The 20129-nt window shown below is 54.7% G+C and overlaps 2 protein-coding genes across 13 annotated transcripts in view; one reads left to right on the top strand and one right to left on the bottom strand.

Moving 5' to 3' along the window:
- Chrna2 (cholinergic receptor nicotinic alpha 2 subunit) overlaps window positions 1–8338 on the top strand; it is a 13852-nt gene extending 5514 nt beyond the window's left edge. For 2 of the 11 annotated variants that reach the window (XM_033765497.1, XM_010623487.2), the window contains 5 exons: window positions 329–480; window positions 710–754; window positions 2744–2853; window positions 4511–5540; window positions 6793–8338. In XM_033765497.1, the coding sequence (XP_033621388.1) occupies window positions 329–480; window positions 710–754; window positions 2744–2853; window positions 4511–5540; window positions 6793–6918 (1463 nt within the window). In that variant the 3' untranslated portion in view covers window positions 6919–8338. Of the gene's footprint in view, window positions 1–42; window positions 158–328; window positions 481–709; window positions 755–1181; window positions 1215–1302; window positions 1529–2200; window positions 2345–2743; window positions 2854–4510; window positions 5541–5648; window positions 5859–6792 lie in introns of those variants that run through there. The other 9 variants (XR_780144.2, XM_010623496.2, XM_033765498.1 and 6 more) reach the window with 9 other exon arrangements.
- Window positions 8339–8723: 385 nt separating this feature from the next.
- Ptk2b (protein tyrosine kinase 2 beta) overlaps window positions 8724–20129 on the bottom strand; it is a 129031-nt gene continuing 117625 nt past the window's right edge. For both annotated transcript variants that reach the window (XM_010623523.3, XM_010623532.3), the window contains 7 exons: window positions 14273–14419; window positions 14105–14140; window positions 13966–13990; window positions 12725–12771; window positions 11631–11768; window positions 11078–11158; window positions 8724–9722 (listed from right to left, as the gene is read on the bottom strand). In XM_010623523.3, coding sequence (XP_010621825.1) covers window positions 9507–9722; window positions 11078–11158; window positions 11631–11768; window positions 12725–12771; window positions 13966–13990; window positions 14105–14140; window positions 14273–14419 — 690 coding nt within the window. In that variant the 3' untranslated portion in view covers window positions 8724–9506. The remainder of the gene's footprint in view (window positions 9723–11077; window positions 11159–11630; window positions 11769–12724; window positions 12772–13965; window positions 13991–14104; window positions 14141–14272; window positions 14420–20129) is intronic.

Raw genomic sequence — 20129 nt, 5'->3', positions numbered from 1 at the left:
CCCCTTCCCGCCCCCCCCCGCGACCGGCCGCCCCCCCGCCCTCCCTGTGCCGGATGGGGCTGTTCCAGCAGAACCGCGTCTCTAAGTCCGAGCCTCCCCGCCCCACTGCAGATCGGTCCGGGCTTCCTGTCCAGTCTCACCGAGGCGCTGATGTCTAGTGAGTGCCCATAGCAGGCACCTGGGGGCATCATCGCCCACGGGGACAGGGCTAGGGCCGACTCATCCACATTTGTCAGCTGAGCAGAGGCTCGGCGCCCCGAGGGGAGGGTGCCCGGAAACCTCACGCCGGCTTCCTCCACCTGCCGCCTGTCCTCTCCTCATCTCTCAGCGCTCGCGCGGGGTGGCCCTCACACCCAGGCCGAGGATCGCCTCTTCAAGCACCTCTTCGTGGGCTACAACCGCTGGGCCCGGCCGGTGCCCAACACCTCAGACGTGGTGATCGTGCGCTTCGGGCTGTCCATCGCCCAGCTCATCGACGTGGTGCGACTGTCCTACCTCCGGGCCGTGCCCCTTCCCAGCGCCATCGCCCCCGCCCACCTCAGTCACCGCAGGGTCCCTCGGTCCTCCCTGTGCTCCTGCCCCTCTCCTTGCCCAGGAGCCCCTGGGAGGACGCTGGTGGCCTGAAAGAGCTGGTCTTCCCTGGTGGCCACTGTCCTCCTGGTTGGTTTGTCATCCTGATTGCTCTTTCTCTCTCTCTGCTCCTGGCCAGGATGAGAAGAACCAGATGATGACCACCAATGTCTGGCTAAAGCAGGTGAGGGCTGTCTCGAAGGGGAGGACAGGTGCCCACTGACTGCAGCCCATGCAGGACACTCTGCCAGTCGGGGGCCAAGGAGAAGACTGGTAGAGAATTCACAGTTCCCGAACAGCGGCTGCTTAGGGTGTCCTGAGCTCACGGCACTGGTACCAATACCCCGTGAGAGGGCTCATTCTGCCCATTTGAAGGCGATGGAGGCAGAGTACAGCCGGGATCAAAAGAGTAGTCCTGGATGTGCCCTTCTGTGAGACCTAGAGAACACCGTGTTCTGTGTCTGTGCTGCCTGACAAAGATCCCAGAGTTCAGTGGCTTAGAGCGATGAGCAGCTTACCATGCTGCAGCGTTTTATGACCAGGGGTTCAGAGGGCTTCCGCTTTGTGTGATCATAGTGAGGGTACTTGGCATCTGGCTGGTGGCTGAGTCTGCTGTGGAGAGTCTCAGATGGCTTCCCTCACATGTATGTACCTTGGCAGGGGTCTGCGTGCGGGACAGCTCAGAAGGCTCTAGAAGGTTCTGGAAGGCTGGGCCAGGCTAGGCTTCTCCCTGTCAGGCACTCTCAGGGTCATTCTCTGGGGTCTTTCCGGCAGGGGAATTGGATTCTCACCTGGTGCCTCAGTTCTCCCAGACTGATGGTCCCAGGAAACAGGAAGCAGAAGTTGTTAATCTGAACCCTGGCCTAGACCAGATCCTGCTATATTCCATTGATCCACAGGATTCAGCTGGATCTCAGGGAGGAGTATAGATCCCGCCTCCTAGTGGAAGAGAAGCCAAGTAATGAGTGGCCCTCTTTGATGTGCTATGCCCAGGACAACTCAGGGACAGCCTTTTTTATAGCCTTTCTCTGCCCCTCACACTCTGTCACTCTACTCCCAGGGCACCAAGGCGGTGGGAGAACGTGAGGAAGAGGCTGGCCCTGTCCACAGCCCCCTCTACCTGCCCATTGGCACTGGGCATCCCTGTGACAGAGGCAAATACACAGAAAACCGCAGGACTGGAATGTGTGCCTCGTTTGCCTGCCTTTCTGGCCCTGGGTGGTGCTGGGCTGTGTGGGGACTCAGATCTAAATTAAATTGGGAGGCTGGGCAGGTCCCTCCTGACCCCATTCACCCCAAGCTCCCCTGTCAGATGTGCCAGCAGGGGGCTGGAGCAAGGAAAGGGCTTGGAAAGCTACGCAGCTGTGCAGTGTTGGGGGAGAAGGCCCAGGGCGCCCCCATTGACCGGCCTGGTCACGGGGTCGGCATGGGATGGCAAGGAAAAGGGCACTGCGGGGAGAGCCGGGCTGTCCATGGCCTCCTCTGACAGTCCTGGATGCTGGGTTAGCTGCATAGCTTCTGGGAGCCTTGTTTTCCACACCTGTGAAATGGGGGTGATATAATCTACTACCACAGGCCGGGATCCTTGTAGGTGCCCTCCAAGTAATGGTTCAACCTGAAAACTTGACAGATGGACTGGAGACAGAATAAGAACCAAATTGGCGGGAGGGCGGACTCACTTGGACCAGTTTGGTGGAAGTGGGGGTAGAGCCCAGAGCACCCCTCGCTGTAGGGCCCTGGAGAGGACACCTATGGAGCAGTCTGGAGGTCACAGGTGAGTTCCCTTTCCCACCTGTGGACCTCTCTGCTCCTCCATGCCCTCATCTGTGAAATGGGAAACACTTGTGCCTGCCCAGCAGTCCCTGCCCGGCTTTCGTGGGAGGCTCTTCCTAGACACAGGCTGCCGAAATCACTGTAAAGTGTGGCGCCCTGGAAATGACTTCACTGCAGAGGCAGGACATGCCCACTGGGGTCGTCCCTCGGGGCAGGGTGGACTGAGAACCAGGGGGCCAGGACACCGGCTACTAAAGCCCGGCCACACCGAGGAGTTTGGGTCGCAGACGTCGGTGCTGGACACCCAGCCCGGAGCCCTGTCCAGGGACCTCGGGCCTCTGCTCTGTGGAGGCCCCGGCCCCACACGGGCAGTGTGGTAATGAGACCCCCGGCCCCACAGGAGTGGAATGACTACAAGCTGCGCTGGAACCCAGCCGATTTCGGCAACATCACCTCCCTCCGGGTCCCTTCTGAGATGATCTGGATCCCTGACATTGTCCTCTACAACAAGTAGGAAGCGGGACCCCAGGCAGAGGACTTGGGAGGGGTCCCTGCATCCCTTTTACATGCTTGCTTATTCCTTTATTTCTTTTATTTTGTTCACTTTGCTCTTTTACTCCTATACCCCAACAACGTTTATTGAGAAGCTACTGTGTATCAGAACTGTGTACTGCTAGCGGGACAGACTGGCCTGTTCTGAGTATTTCTTTCCGAAACCCAGTGCTTGCTCTCTACAGATGCCCACAGCTGGCACTGTGAAGGATAGCACTGTCATCGGAAAGTGTAAGTGGCACCCTAGGTTACTGAATTGTCACAAGAAAGTCTTCCAAAGGATAGAAGTCCAGTCCAAACTCTCGCACATTTAGCGTCCCCTCCACTAGCTCCAGTAGTCAATGAAATTATTCCTTCTCCAAAATGAGAGCCTGTCGCCATCTCGTGGTGATTATATGAAATGAGCAAAATGCCTTAAAAAAATCAAGCTTTAAAACAATTTTTCGGTACTAGGGATTGAATCCAGGGTCTTCAAGCTGAGCGACATACCTAGCCCCTTTTTATTTTGAGACAGAATCTCCCAAAGCCCCTAAGTTTCCCTGGCTGGGCTTGTACTTGTGATCTTCCTGCCTCAATCTCTGAGAGAGCTGGGATTATAGATGTGCACCATCTCGCCCAGCTCAATTTAAACTTTTGACTGATGTATTTGTTGTTCTCTTTCAAAACTCATATCTCCAGCCTGCCATATCTCTACCCTGAAACTACTCAAGGATAAAAGTGTCTCTTTACTTCTGTGTATTCTAATTAATAATAATCACTATAAAATATGAAACAAATAAAAACAGGCAACAAAACTACAAATAGCTCATGATTTCAGATATGTAAAACTGTTATGAAAATGATCTACCTGACAGCCAAACATGAGGTGTGATCAAAATGTAGTGGATGTTTAAAGTTTTCTTTAAAAGTTATCTCAGTAAAAGACACATTGACACGAATCTCCCTCGGAATATTCTCTCACTTCGCACACATTTATCCCATTGTTTTGCCACTTTCAGAAGCAGTTCTGGAAGTCCTCTTTCTGAATGATTTCACAGGTGTGGTCACCAGTGCAGTGAATGAAAGGCAGGTTCATAAAAACATTCCAGGATGTCCTCATCCATTCTATTCACTGAATGTGCCCATTCCGGCTCTTCCCCAAAGTCAAAATGTCCACGAAAGGTAAATATTTTGAATCAACGCAGGCCATCGGGGCTGTGACAGTGCAACTAAAGATACTCATGAAATAGCTTTCCTGGAACTGCTTCTGAAAGCAGCAAGAATAATGAGATAAGTGTGCCTGAACTCAAGGACAGGATGTTGAGGGGAACTAGTGGCTGTATGTCTTTCACTGTGACAATTTTAAAAGTTAAATCCGCCATGTTTTTCCTACATGTGATACACAAACCATAAAATGTTAATAGTGCTTATTTTAAAAGCTCAGTGCGTTCCACCAGTCATCAAACCACCTACTTTTGCAGTGAAAACCATGATGCAGGAAAGACACTCAGATATGTGTCTGCTGGGAAAGAGCCGCGCCCTTGTGCGGAAGGCAGCTTGGCTGTGTTTGGGGGCTGCCCTGCTCGGCTCTCTGGCCTGGCGGTCGCGCAGACACCCAGCTGTCTCCTCTCCCCAGTGCAGACGGCGAGTTCGCGGTGACCCACATGACCAAGGCCCACCTCTTCTCCAGCGGCGCGGTGCACTGGGTGCCCCCGGCCATCTACAAGAGCTCCTGCAGCATCGACGTCACCTTCTTCCCCTTCGACCAGCAGAACTGCAAGATGAAGTTCGGCTCCTGGACCTATGACAAGGCCAAGATCGACCTGGAGCAGATGGAGCGCACGGTGGACCTGAAGGACTACTGGGAGAGCGGCGAGTGGACCATCGTCAACGCCGCGGGCACCTACAACAGCAAGAAGTACGACTGCTGCGCCGAGATCTACCCCGACGTCACCTACGCCTTCGTCATCCGGCGCCTGCCGCTCTTCTACACCATCAACCTCATCGTCCCGTGCCTGCTCATCTCCTGCCTCACCGTGCTGGTCTTCTACCTGCCCTCCGACTGCGGCGAGAAGATCACGCTGTGCATCTCGGTGCTGCTGTCGCTCACCGTCTTCCTGCTGCTCATCACCGAGATCATCCCGTCCACCTCGCTGGTCATCCCGCTCATCGGCGAGTACCTGCTCTTCACCATGATCTTCGTCACGCTGTCCATCGTCATCACGGTCTTCGTGCTCAACGTGCACCACCGCTCGTCGCACACACACACCATGCCCCGCTGGGTGCGCCTGGTCCTGCTGGGCCGCGTGCCCCGGTGGCTGCTCATGAACCGGCCCCTCGGGCCTCCCTCGGAGCTCCAGGAGCCCCCGGGGCTGAAGCTCAGCCCCTCTTATCACTGGCTGGAGACCGTAGTGGATGCTCAGGAGGAGGAGGAGGAGGAGGAGCAGGAGCAGGAGCAGGAGCAGCGGGAGCAGCAGCAGCAGGAGGGATGGGTGTGTGCAGGCCGCACAGCGTCCCCCGCAGGTGCCTTCTATGGCCGCAGCCACCTGCACCCAGGGGCCTGGGGGCCCAGGGCGGAGGTCTCGCTGTCCCCTCACGTGCAGAAGGCCCTGGAAGGTGTGCACTACATCGCTGAGCACCTGCAGTCGGAGGACGCAGACTCCTCGGTACGTGTGGGCTGGGCGAGGGCCCCTCCCGGGGCGGCTCTGCCGGCTTGGCCGGGATCGCCTTATCTCAGGGGGTCAGTCGGGGCCAACCCAGTCCCCTCCCTGCAGGGCTGATCCTCTGGAGTCTGGAATCCATCGTGAGAGAACCTAGCTGGCAGCTCGTGGGACACTTATTAGCAGGTGGCCGAATACCAAGAGGTCCAAAATACACTCTCTGCCTCAAACCTGTGATCCCTGCACTCTGGGAGGCTGAGGCAGGATGACTGCGAGTTCAGTTTCCACCGGAAGGACTTAGCAAGACCCCAGATCAAAATAAAAAGGGCCTTGGATATAGCTCAGAGCGAAGGTCCCCAGTTCAATCCCCAGTACTGTGTGTACATGCACACAAAAGAACAGCTCCCACCCCAGGCTAAGTGGGATGAGTGAAAAGCAACAGCCTTTTCTCACCACTGCCTGGGGCAGAGATGGGGCGGAGTGGGGAGGTGCCAAGGTAAACCGGAAGGGACCAAGTGTGTCAGCCCAGGCATCCTTGCCCTCCTCCTTGGTGTGGGAGGGTTGCCGACCCCCTATCCGGGACTGGGAATTTCGTGAACTCCACTGTTTCGCCACAACCCTAAGGATTCGGGCTGTGTGGGGGAGGATTCCCCCCCCTGGCTGCCCCCGCAGGGTGTGAGCAGTGTTCAGCCCCAGAGCCCCACCTCAGCAAGGGCTGGAAGGCAGGAGGGCATCCGGTCTTTGATGCGTGGCCTTGTGGAGTAGTTTAGAACATGGATGAGTGATGACTGGCAGCGGGTAGGAGTCCAGGCCCCCTGAGCTGCCCGTGAGCCCAAGCTCCACAAAGCCCCCTGCCCTGACCCAGCCCGCCCTGGGTCACAGGACCGTATCTGCCTCCTCCTCCGAATCTCCTGAAGGAGGTTGTGGCAGGTGAGGCAGGCAGCGAAGTCTGCACCACCTAACTGTGGAGTGCAGCTTGGAAACCACTGTCCCGGGAGGCCAGGCCCTTAGGTGGTGCTAGTGTGTCCCTGTGTCCCTGTAGCTTCCTTTACCCAGAGCCCGACAGGGTGTAGAGAGGATAGGATGGGCCCTCTGGAGGGTTGCAGGGCCTGAGCTAGCCCGGCCCCCTCTGTACCTGCGCTGACCTTGGCTTCCCAGGCCTCCGGGTCCATTGCCTGGACCCTGTGGTCCTTCCCTACCTGGTCTGATGCCACCCACCCCCGGGCCTCCATCACCGGAAGCCCCTTTGTGTCTGCAGGTGAAGGAGGACTGGAAGTATGTCGCCATGGTCATCGACAGGATATTCCTCTGGCTGTTCATCATCGTCTGCTTCCTGGGAACCGTGGGGCTCTTTCTTCCTCCATTCCTGGCTGGGATGATCTGACTTCACGTCCTTCGTGTTGGCTCTAAGGCCTCCCTGCTGACCATCTTCTGCCACCTCTGACTGCAGCTGCCCCCAGGGTACCCTTTGGGGTCAAGGCCACCTGCCTGGGGCTGTGCCGCCACTGGTTCTTCGCGGAGTCCCTACACGGCAGCCTTCCCCGTGCAGCTCTTCCTGACATCCCTGCACCTTGTGCTGTGATCCGCTGGCTGCAGAGCCCTGCTCTGGAGGCTGCGGAGCTGGAAGGGGTGAAGGTGCTTGCTCGGTAGGAGCTTGGGTTGCTGTGGTGACCATGTGAGGGAGAAGCTGCTCCGAGAGCAGTGTGGACCCTAAGTGACAGAGTCACGAAGGGGGCTGGAGGGTGGGACCCTGAGAGTCAGTGCAGCCCCAGGACAGGGGCGAGAGGGAGCCTGGGGTGGAGATGAGAAACCGCACTGTGGGTGTGGAGAGGAGCCCCGTGTGTTGGGGAGGAAGGGAGAGGGGCAGATGGCTGCCTGCAGGTAGCGGGCCTTGCCCCACCTGGAGCACCTCTGAGCCCTCTTCCCTCCGCGTTATTCCTCCCTGTTTCTGCTGCAAAGTGGCCCCATCAGGTGGAGCCGAGCCACTGCCTGAGGGGCACCCTTGCTCTGAACCATGCTGCGGACAAATGGAGAGGCAATCAAAAGTCTGAGCCCAGCCTGGGCAACTTATGTGACAGCATGTGCCAAACTAAATAAAACTGAAAAAGAGCGGGGATGTAGTCAGTGTTCCCTGGGCTCAGTCCCCAGAACCACAAAACACAAAGCAGCCTCCCCACTCATTGGGCAGTCTCTCTGTCTCTCCCTGGGGCCTAGTCCCTGACGGTCTGCTTTACTTCAAGCTCTCTGTCCGAACTCCTCCAGGGCAGGGCTGATGCCTTCCTTTGCCTGCTTCTCCAGCACCTGGCAGAGACCCAGACTGTGGGGTCAGCCCTCTGGACATGTGCTCCGAGAAGAGGGCAGCAGGCTGAGGCCTCAGGAAGGTTTCCTCCCAGTCTACCCTCTGGGTTCCAGGGGCCCTCGGTCTGTGCTTCTTGCTTCCACGTGCTGGGGGCGTGGGAACCCTGACCTCAGTAGCTACCAGAGGTGGGCAGTGGGTTCTCAGACAGTGTGAGAGCCCAGGCAGGAAGCACAGTAGTGGGAGCTTTCTGTTTCCCTGCCATCTTGGGATCCCCTGCTGGACCCCCGCATGCCTGTCTCTGGCAAGTCCAGGGGAAACTGTCTACCTGAGACTCTGGCCCGGCCCCTCTGCAGTTCTGCCACTCTGGGCTGGGCTCCTCTTCTCCCCTGGGAAGCCAGCCCCTGTCCCTGCCATCTCTCTGCTTGGCCCAAGCCTCTGGGTGTGATCTCCTGGTCCAGGGATGCTCACCACGTTGTTCCTGCCCACCTTGCATGTGAGTAAAGGCATTAAATAAAGCTGAGTCTGCTGGTCAGTCGGTGATGTGGCTCCTCCTTGCTGGTCATGATTCAGTGTCATCAGTATCACCCAGGGCATTCCAGAGCCAGGAAAGGAGTGTCACACAGAGGGGACTGCCCTGGGCCCATTCTCAAAAGCCACCCTTGGGTCAGGTGACCCTACTGTCCATAGAGGGGCAAAGGGCAGGAGCACACACAATCCCCCCATGTCACCGTACATCTTCCTTGGCCCAGGCCCAGTCAATGGTCTTTTGATCTGCACCCAAGATGAACGCCGTTGATTTCTTCCAGGATTACGGTTCAAGGTCAGCAGATCCAACAAACAACACCAACAAACCACAAAGCAAATGGAACAATTTTAATTCAACCACAAGTCAGATAGAAAGAAGGTACAAGAATGTTCTGCACAAACACTCGAGAAAGAAAAGGAGCAGGTGAGAAAAGGAGAGTGCAAAGGAGTTAGAAGGGGAAGGGGTGAGGGAAAGTAAAGGCAGGAAGAGAAAAGAGGGCAGAAAGAAAGCAGATTGTGGTCCAGAGTCCTGTTATGGCTTCTGTCTCTCTGCTTCTTCCCCTGACACCTGCTTTGATAAAAAACAGCATCTCTGCCCTGGTCCCTAATTAGCTTGTTCCTGGACTGTGTCTCAGACCCACCCCCACAGCTGTCAGTCCAGACCCAACTCACATTAAATAAACTCCAATGTACACTGTACAAGAAAGCCAGGCCCGTTCCTCATTCACCAGCCTCCTGACCCCAAACAAAGCCCCTCCCTGGCCCCTCTGTACCCGGGGACCCTTGAGTGCTGAAGAGGAAGAAGGGATTGTCTGGCTCCCAAATGGGCCCACCTGTCCATGCATGAAGCCATCTCGGGGCGAGGGGTATCGCTGTGACCCCAGCGAGGTGCGCACCCAGCGCCCGGGGTTGGGGTGGGAGGGAGCGGCGGGCGGCAGTGGATGCATCACCACTCCCATGTGCACACCTGGAGTCCCTCCGTCCAGCTGCAGCCTGAGCAGCACAGTTGGGGCGAGGCGGGGAGGGGTCGTGCAGAGCGAGGGGGAGGACTCCCCTCTGTCCTCCCCAAGAAGACCACATGACCAAAGGCAGGCAGGGAGGTGCAGGACAGGTGGGGGCGGAGCTGCAGGCGGGTACCCCATGCTCTGTCACTCTGCCGGCGGGTGGGCCAGATTGGCCAGAACCTTGGCCTGGTCCACGGCGTCCAGCAGGTTCTTGGCGTCCACGGCCAGGGTGTGGGAGGCCGTGAGCATCTGCCGCTTGCACTCCTCGCTCAGAGAGGTCACTGCGTTCTGTTGCGCCAGCCGCATCTTGTTGATGAGCTCTGCCAGGTCCTTGTTGAGCAACTTCTGGGTCCCCTCAATCTGCAGACACAGAGCCCACAGAGGGCGAGGAAGGGTGTTGACTAAGGCAGCCAAGTTCCCCAGGGAGGACTGAACGCAGGCTCCACTCAGGATCCAGCAGACACGGCAGGCATCCCAGAGCCCAGCCAGCCCGTCCTGACCTAGCCGGACAGAAGGCCGCCCTTCGTGGCAGCGTCCTGACGTTGGCCGATGTTCTAGAGATGAGCGGGTCAGCGGTCAGATGCACCGACCCAAGTGTTAGCCGTCTACTTGCAAACCAAGAGATCAGAGACGACACCGCTTTCACCAGCACGTCCCCAGTGTATATCACACCCTAAGCACACAGAGGGCAAGAGCATCTGTCAAAGGAAACGAGTGAGCGAGTGAGCGAGTGGGTGAGAGTGAGTGAGCGAAGGGCCATTCCGAGGGTGCAGAGCTTCCCGTTAGATCTGAAACCGGAAATCCCCCTGGAAGCTGGCCAGGTATAAGGGCCGTCCCAGTCCCCAGGCGGTGGTACCTGCCCAGCTGAGCCCTCTGTGGGTTGTTGCTGCCACCCAGAGGGCCCCAGACACGCTTGCCCTGTGCTGCCCGGAGCAGCCAGAGACAGTGGGACAGTGACTGGATGTGCCACGTGGCTGACGCTGGAAGGCGGTGGATCGAGGGCCCTGTCCGGGGACGTCGACACCTGACTTCCAGATGGAAAACTGCGAGTGTGCAGCAGCACGGGGCCTGTTCCCTATGGCTGTGATGAGATCACAAAGTCAAGGTGTCCGCAGGGCCATGCTCCTTGCTCAGAGCACTGCTTGTGCCTTTCTGGGACCCACGGCCCCTCCCAGCAGCAGCATCGCTCCAGCCTCTGCTTCTGTCCTCCGGTCCCTCTGACGCTGGCCTCTCACCTCCTCTACCCCACTCCAGCATCATCTCCTTGTCTGGAGAGCCTTAACTTGACCACACTAGGAAGTCCCAACTGCTGTGCAAGGTAACAGGAGCGCAGACCCTAGTGACCAGGACGTGGACATTTTTGGAGACCGCTACTCTGATGTCACCTTGGTCCAGCTCACGGAGCACCGAGAGCCTCACGGGGACTCATGACCATTTGCTGCTGCAATGACACATTCACCTTATTAGCACAGATACAGGCCAGCAGGAGGGAGGTGGAAGGTGCCCTGGGCCCTGCACGTCCTCACAAGTAAGAATTCGCCTTGATTATCCAAGCCCTGAACAGGAATTCTGCCCTGGGTGCTGGCCAGGGCCCACAGCCGCCTTCTGGGGACTCAGCAGGCAGAGAGAGGCTGTCCTGGGAGTGCTGTGGGAGAGGCAGCTGAAGGTGCAGGGAGAGGTGACAGGTACGCACCGTCTGGGGCCAGGACACTCACCTCTGTCCTTGAAGACGACGGCAGGGAGGGCAAGAGGTCATCCACACTCCCGATGAGCTTCCGAAGGGTCAGCCCCACATTCTGGGTAGAGGAAGGGACAAAGAAGCATTTACCTCTTGCATTAATCCTGGACTTTTGCACTGAGCTACATCCCCAGCCCTTTAAAACTTGTGTGTGTGTGTGTGTGTGTGTGTGTGTGTGTGTGTGTGTGTGTGTGTGTGTGTGTGTGTGTGTGTGTGTGTGTGTGTGTGTGTGATGTGAAGTCCCTCAATTCTCCAGGCTGAGCTGGAATTTGGGATTCTCCAGCTTCAGCCTCCCCAGAGTACTGGGATTCGAGGCATGCACCACCACGCTCAGCTTACCTCTTCCTCTTCAAGAAAGTCTCCTGCTGCTGGGACATAGGGCCCCTCAGAGGCTGCCTGGGCCTAACTTCCCTTTAGTCACCTTGGACCACTGGGGCCTGCCGGACCGGCCAATGGGGAGGCCCAGCGCCCTCTGCCCAGGGCTGGGGATCACCGCAGTCTCCCAGAGGCGCCCCTGTCCTCGGTCTCACCTTCACCACCACCACATAGTCCTCGGGGGGCAGCTTGCCCAGTCTGTTCTTGAGGTCCAGCACGGCCCGTACCAGCTCCATGACATCTGAGTACACCTGGTCGTCGGTCCGGTCCAGGTTGGCTGTAGGCTGGATGGACTGTGGGACAGAAGGCACTGCTGGGTTGGGGCGTGAGGAAGAGGACCCCAGCTCCTGTCCCAGGGCTGTAGCAGTGTGTTTTCCTCCAGGCCAGAGAGCAGGAACCTGGATCTTCACTGCTTTTGCAAGTAGTTCTGGTGCCTGCAACATAGTACTTCCCTCCTCTGGGCCTCATTTATATATGGGCTGGTCAAAAAACACAGTGAATGTTTAAATTTTAAAAACTTATTACAAGAATTAAGCTGTGTAACACACATGCAGCAACTCTCCACAATGGATGTAATAATCATTATGCACTGCAAATATGGACTAATGAAAATTTATAAAAACTTATTCCAGTAAGAGATAAACTGCCAATAATGATGGGCTAAGTGTGTTCAAAGCCAGGTGGGTATTTTGAGTATTTTCAGGGAGAATTCATGGCGATGTGTTTCTTACTGTAATAACTTCTTTTTAACTTCAGCATTCAACATAGTTGTTGAGCACTCTTTATTAACCAAGTGTTCGTGGCAATTTCTGCCAAATAAAACCACCAGAGTGGGCCCTCACCTACCCGACTCACTGGATCTGGCACCCTGTGACTTCTGGCTCCTTCCCACGTCAAAATGACCGTGAAAGGCCAATGTTTGGAAGTGATTCAGGACACTGAGGTGGCTCCAGAAGCACAACCCAAGACACTCGTGAACGAGGACGCTCAGAACAGCTTCAGCAAGCAGTAAGAAGGCTGGGACAGGAGCGTCCAAAGTGATGGGGAAGATTCTGAGGGACTCCTGGCAATGTGTCTTTTACTGAGGTACATTTAAATTTAAACATTCACCGTGTACTCTAATTACAGTGTGTACAATGAGGATGCCAGACTGAGTTACTGCTAAGGGCCTTCAAAGTTGGCAAAGCCCAGTCTTGGAAGGCCAACCCCCACCCCAGTGCCTGATCAGCTCTGCGGAGCCAACACGTACCTGTGTGCACAGCCGCGGGGGCTTCTGCGGGGGCCCGGTGAACTCCGCTGCAACGGGGTTGGGGCACAGGGAGTGAGTGGGGGTCTCAGCACCCGGCCCTCCCCTCATTCCTGCCCATAAGCAAGCAACTCCTCTCCTCCACCAGGAGGCCCTGGCACATTAGACCCGAATCCCAGGAAGGCAGCAGGGAAATGAACACCCGGGTCTCCCTGGGCTTCCTTGGGGTCACAAGCGCCACTGCCCACTGGACAGAAAGAAACCACAGGGACAGCAGAGGTGACTGATTGCAGGGTGTCCCAGCCTCACTGCTTTCGCCCTGAGGGACACAGGCCTGAGGAACAGCCACACTCTGGCCTCTGCCATCCGTGAGAAAGAGCCCCCCTCCTCTGCAGGCAGGAGGGGTGAGCGGAGCCCTCACCCAGTGTAGCCACGGCTCACAGGCAGATGGATGAGGTTCCTCTAATGGTTCATAATCATAGCAGAACTGAGCGAAGACACAGCAGCCGGTGGAGAGGCTGGGGGAGTGGGCAAGGGGTGGGCAGTGGAGCACCTGGCTTGCTCTGTTCTCTGCCACCAAAGAGCTCTGCCACCCAGGGCAGCTTCCTTAGACTTCCTGGGTCTTGATAAGAAGGAACCTTAGAGACTGGCCACCTGGACTCAAATCCAAACTGGGCTAATTAGTACCTGTGTCACCGGACAAGTTATATAGCCACACTGTGCCCAATTCTGTCCTTTATAAAATGGAGATAAATTGTACCTGGCCCATAGAGTTGCTGTGACATGAAATGAGTTACCGTCTGTGCATGACCTTGGCTGTCTGTGGCCATGGTCATTATCACAGTCCCCGTCACCGCTAGCCTCAGCCCTCTTTCCTCCCTGCCTTCAGTGCGGGCTTCTGGGCCCACCCTGTGGCTTTGTCTCGGAGGACGAGGGTGACTTGGGAGAAGCAGGTGGAGCTGCTGAACCTGCCACCGGGCACCTCTGACAGAAGGCCGGTGGGAGACAGGAAGGAGAGTGTCACGGACTCCTCCCCACACATGGGTGGGAGAGGGACGGAGAAGAGGCTGGAGGACGTGAGCCACTGAGAGAGAAGAGGGACTCCAGACAGGGAGGGAGCCAGCCCACCCGCGGTTCCAGACTGAAATGAGGTGGATGGTTCCTAAAACCGCACAGGCAGCCAGCAAGGCCGGGGCTCCCCACAGACGCCAAGCAGAACCCCAAGGGAGGGCAGAAACACTCACTGTAGCTGGCCTCCTTCTCTGGGGTCTGCAAGGAAAGAGGAACAGGGAAGGTCACTTCTGTGGCCCGGGGAACCACCCACTTCCTACTTCCAAACCCACGGCCCTAAGTGAGTCCCCCGGGCCTCTCCCAGGGACTTACCACAGGGGACTTGTCGTTCATGTACACCATGGGGTCCTGCGGAGGAGACCAAAGAAAGGGCTTAGGGTTTGGAGCTGACGTCCCGAGGACACACGGCCCACATTGGCCCGAAGCAGCATGGGAGATGCCAGGGACCACGACAGGGACACTCCCACGAGCATAGCTCACCAGCGACTTCTCCTCCTGCCGCAGCCACTGGTAGTCCTCCACCATCTGCTTCTGCTGCCTGTCCAGCAGCTGCCGCATCTTGACCTTCTCAGCCTCCCACAGCTGCTGGGCCTCTTCTCGGCTGCTGGGACGGATGAAGTCCTCCTCCTGAGGACAGGGGGAGATGAGAGAGGCCAGTGAACCCCGTCCTCACACTCAGAGGAGGGGTGAAGTGGCGGCGGGGGTGGGGGTGGGTAACCAAGGCCTTGGCCCTGCTGGTTTGCTCTTAGACCCACAGTCACACACAGGGACTGTACAGAGACAGCTGTCGCCAGCGTCAGCCTCACACACGGGCGTAGATCCATGGGCTGCCAAACTCTGATCACGCTGTTCAAAGTGCACTATATCCCATGACTACCCTACTGCTATTTTTTCAGCGGCTTCTGTGATGGTGGCTGTCATCCCCTGGGCTGAGAAACGCAAAGCCAGACATCCGGGAGCGTGGGTCCACCCAAACACCGCAGAGGCGGGTCTGGAAGCTTGGAGGGCGGCAGTGCCCACCACAGGGCCCAGCCGAGCAACAGCGGCACCTACTGGTTGCGCCTTGCCATTACAATTCACTCCTTGTTAACAGCTTGGGTTATTTCACCAGTGCTTAGAACTAATATGTGTGCTGAGATAGGATGAAGAATGAAATTTAAATAAGAGATCCATGGATAGAAGGAAATGGCTTCCTCTCCCTGAGTTTTCTAACTCTAACCCTTGTTTTTACTCACCCATGGGGTGCAGGGCTCATTCACTGTTTCAGCTGCTACCCAGATGGGGATGCTGGCCTATTTCCCTCGATCTTCCCAGGGCTCGTGTGCCTGTTCACCTGCTCAGTCCCTCCAGACTATTTTGCCTCTCCCCATCCCCGCTGCACTGGGTCCCCTAGACCTCTAGGACTGAGGGCGGAAGAATATTACCTGCATTGTCCTGATTCTGTAAAGCCAAGGATGGCCTCTGCCAGTGAAAAGATCCTGCTATGACACAAAAGCCAGCACGTCCTGGAGTTGCCACTGTGACTTAAGTGGGGCCTTGTTGGAAATTGAACCCCCTGTGTGACAGCGTGGAGAGATGGGCCTTTGAGGGCCTTAGAGCAGGAGGGCCCTGCCTTCATGAATGAGTGACGGGCTCCTGACCAAAGCATGAGTGTGCCCCTCCCTCACCCATACGATGCCTTCTGCAGTGCTGTGACACAGCCAGAAGGCCTCAGCAGATGCGGCCCTGGATCTTGCACTTCCCCACCTCTGTAGCTGGATATAGTTCTGTGTGTTGTAAATTAACCAGCCTCACCTATGGTGTTACAGCGACAGAATGCAGGCTAGGACAGATCCTTTCCTTTGAAGTGGCCAGTTTATATAAAAGGCATTTGAAGAAACATTAAAAATTGCCTATGGTTTTGAGAGCCTTCTCCCTGCCAGGCCTCTTAGAAGAGTTTTTCCATTAAATATAGAATATATTAAAATATTACAATATGCTTTAAAGACAGTTACATTGGGATGTTTTTCCCAGGTCTCGTTTGGCTTCGATTACCAACTTCAATTTCTGAATATACTTTCCCTTACAAGTTAGATTCCTTGCGGAAATAGTCTTTGTTCATTAATCTATTCAGCAACTACTTCTTAAGCAACTACTATGTGGCAGGCATAGGGCTTAACATACACGATGGGCTGGGGATGTAGCTCAGTGGTTGAGCACTTGTCTAGCATGCATGAAGCCCTGGGTTTCACCCTGAGCACCAGGAGAAAAATGTATAATATGCAACATTCCCGGGGCTAAGTAAACAAGGGTTCAACCAGGGTCTGGGGACCAGACATTCTGTTCCTTCAGAGAGACGTCCTATACACTGTAGGATGCTCACCAGCAATTCTGACTTCCACAACACTACATGGCCATAGCATCTCCCCCTCTAAAGGTTGCCAAAAGTCCCCTTAGAAGCCAAATCATCTCAGTCAGAGCCACTGAGCTAAACCTTTAAAAGAATAAAACAAATTTCTGAATGCATGGGTATTTTGTAGTCATGGGGTTATTGAACACATGTAAGATTTATTTCAGAGACTGACTGCTAAGGCTTGGAGATGGTGTGTGCAGGGAGCTGGCTTCCCCAGCATGGCAGGGCTGAGGTGGAGGAAACTGTAAGGAGTGGACCCTAGGGATAGGTACCTAGGTGTTGGCAGGCCCACCCTCATGCTGGGTGAATGAAGCTCATAGCAATGCGCCAGGTCTGGTAGGAGTGCACCAGTTCCTGAGGGAGGGTTGCTAGAGTGAGGATGAGCCTGCTTCCTCCCTGGAATCTTGCTTCCTGTCTTGCCAGGTGACCTCCCCACAAGCCCTTCCACCACCCTGCAGTCCTTCCCACAGCTCAGCAGAAGCCAGGGCCATGCCCTTTGAACTCCAAAACTGTGAGCTAAGTCGACTCCTTTTCGGCGTGAAGTATCCAGCTTCAGGTATCATGCTATAGCAACACAACGTCAGCTAAGACACTGTCACTCCAAAATGAGGAAATGTTAGGGCTATAAAAATCCCCCTGGTTAAATGTCAATGCCTGAAAACAACAGCATGGCTGCCCCAGGCTGTTGACAAATAGTGACAAACAGGATGTAAGTGTCTGGAACTCGACATACGGAGTTAGGAATTTCCAGGTGTAATAAAAATGCATAAACTGAGGAAAATTAGAGCAAATACAGGGAGGATGAGTTACTATTTAGTCTTATAAGAGCTCACAGATTTCTACCACTTCCACACATTTTGTGCCCAAGGCCTGATCTTGCCAAATACTTTAACAAACACTTACTGGAAGATTTATTCTACTGCTTTCCAATTTCATGATAAAACTAATAGGAAAATGAGAACTTCTAAAACCGTGACTCTCTCTAGGCTGGTTTGGCACTCAGGCCTTGGGCATTTATATTTCTTAGAAGAAATCGGGTACATGGCTTTTAAGATGACACTCACGTGCTGTGACACCTTCCCTACCCTGATTCCAGCCCATGCTGCCAGCCACATCTCCACCTTCATGTGAACCCTTCCTAGTTCTAGCCAAATAGGTCCCCCGCCTGCCCCATGCATTTTCATCACCCAACCTTGGCTCTCAAGACTGATGTGCCTCTACCTCTTCCACCCCCTGCATCCCCCTTTCATCCTGTCTAAACTTCCCCCGTCCTTCAAGGTCCAGCTGGGAGAAAAAGCAGCTGGCAGGAGAGTCCCTGCTCTCTGAAATCCTACTCAGTGGCCCCCATCACCTTCTGGCGGAGGTCCGCGGTAGGTGTGCGCTGGGCCTGTTCCTTCCCGCAGAACGGAAGCTCTGCGAAGGCAAAACGCTCTCAACACTTCAGCACCCAGGACAGCGCCCCGCGGGCCTGCACGCTGTTTTTTGCATTTATTATTGAATGGCAAACTCTTTGAAAGACAGACTGCGGCCAGCATGACTCTGCGGCACCCCACAGACTCCCAGAGGAGCCAACCTATACAACCAGACAGGAGAAAAAAAAATTTTCCACCTCTGAATGTTTGTTAAGTGCTTTCAAATGCTTTGCATGGATGCTATTGTAGCTCTTCAGCTTCCCAAGTGGAAGAGACTTTCACAGTGTTTCTGATCTATGTTATAAAACGGAGTTTATACTTTTCATCCTTTCTGTTTATTTAAAGAAATGCTCATTATGTTCTTTTGGGTGGATTTTCGTTATGGCAATTATTTCTAAACCTCTGACTCAAAGGGTCTTTTTTCCTACTGTACAGTCTGTCTTTGTGGAATGGAGAAAAGTCCTCACTGTGAAGCAGGGCTTGGACAAAGCCAAATCTGCCCTTCAAATGGGCAAAACAGCTTCTCTCCAAAGGAGCACATTTTAAAGTAAGGCTCACCAAGACTTAATTAATTATGAATAAAGAGTCAAGGGCAGGAACATGGAGGAGCTGAACACTGCCTAAATTATAGTACGCTTCAATGGCAGTTTTAGTATTGTTGAGTATATGCAAAGATAGAAGTTGGTTAAATTAACATACGAGAGAAAAAGGAGGAAGGCTGGGGAAAATTTATTTCACAACAGATCTTGCTGCCTGGAATTCTAAGTTATCACGCTCATTTAAAAAATCTTACTAAATTAAGAATAAAAGCACAGAAGCATATCAACATACTTGTCTATACTTTCTAAATCTGTCATGATAAACATGCATTTTTCCCCCAAAACAATTTTGAGTCACTTATGTTAAGCCTGAAATGCCATGCATTTGCACAGAGTTAAAGCTAAAACAATAAGGGTGCCGGTTTGTTTTGTAACTCGATTTACAAAACAATATATGGAACGTTCGTGGCAACTGTCCACAAGAGGTCACTGCAGCGAAAGGAGGCGGCCAGTGGCAAGTGGGCATCGGCTTGTAATAAGGGGAGTCTTTCACATTCGACCTGACAAGCAGCAGTCAGTCCACGAGGCACACAGGGTCTCACTGACGACGAAGAGGCTTCCGAGGAGGCGGCTTGGCCCCCTCTCTAGCCCGTTCAGGGGGCTGTGACCACACTGGCCCCTAAGCTCCTGCCCATCCAGCAGCGCCCTTTACAAAAGCAGCAGGAGCAGCAGCCACTGGAAAGCTTTCCTCTGAGTGAGGAGAAATTTAGCAACCAAAGCAGTCAGGAAGGAAGGCAGAGAGGGGTTGGAGCTCCACGATCTTGCATGCACAAGCACCGCCAGGCTTGGCTGTGCTCTGCCTGTGAGCCTCCACACCACCTGTGGACCACCCTACCCCTGAGGCTCAAGAAAGGGACAGTTTTACATTGTTCTCCACACTGCCAAGGGTCAGGGAAGGTCTGGTCCAGCTGCCCAGACTCTGATGTGTTTGCAAAGATGTATGGTGTCACAGAGCCCCCTAGCGGCCTGACTGGCACATAACAGCATGGAGGTATCTCCTGAGGCCACCACCCTCCATCAGCCTCCTCAGTCAGGGCTGGGACCCAGCATGCAGAGCCCTCTTACCCGCATGCTGTGGCGCTTGAAGACATTGTGCCGGTGGAGAGGCGGGGTGTGCAGCGAGTTAACGGGAGATGGATACTCCATAGGGCTGGTGAGCGTAGGAGAGCTGGCACACAGACCCTCGGGGACCTATTCAGGAGAAGCAAAGAAGCACAAGGCACAAGGACAAGGCAAGAGGGTGGACAACTAGCTGCTACAAACACAAGCACAAAGAAATAATGCATGAGCGCGCCGGGGACATGGACTCGCTCACCTGCAGCTAATAAAGAATGTTGCATTTCCTTGGCCATGTTGGAGAGAGAAGGCAGAGGAGCATGGCCTTTTGTTCATCTCCCACTCCTCCCCTGTGATGCTCTGCCCATATGGCTTGCTCCATGGGCCCTGGGCCTATGGAGACCAGCCTTCTGTCCTCGGGACCCACCGTTATGTTTCAAAGTCATGTGACAAACTGACAGCTCTGATTGGCTCACAGAGAAGTATGCATTTGCCTAGTTCCTCAGCATCCCCAGGGCAGTGGTCAGTACCCTGTGCATATAACCAAATCAATAGATGCCCAAGTCCCTTGTAGAAAGTGGTGTAGAAGTAGCATATAACCCATGTACATCTTTCAGTATGCTGTAACTCATCTTCAGCTGACTTAGGGTAGCTAGCATGATGTAAATGCTGTGTAAATAGGAATTGTTTAGGGAAAAATAACAAGAAAAATTCCATACATGTTCAGTACTGATGCAGCTTTTTGTTTTGTTGCAGGTTTTTTTTTTTTTGGTACTCAGGTTCAAATTTGGGTCCTTGCACTTGCAAAGCAGGCGGTGGCACCGCTGACTTTGTTGCATATTTTTGATTCCTGCTTGTCTGAAATTGATGTAGAACCC

The sequence above is a fragment of the Fukomys damarensis genome, unplaced genomic scaffold (genome assembly GCF_012274545.1).
Source record: "Fukomys damarensis isolate Sample0158 unplaced genomic scaffold, DMR_v1.0_HiC HiC_scaffold_18, whole genome shotgun sequence".
NCBI classification, from domain to species: Eukaryota; Metazoa; Chordata; class Mammalia; order Rodentia; family Bathyergidae; genus Fukomys; species Fukomys damarensis.
Note: the sequence above shows the minus strand (reverse complement) of the source record. Positions and strands in the feature narration are given on the sequence as shown.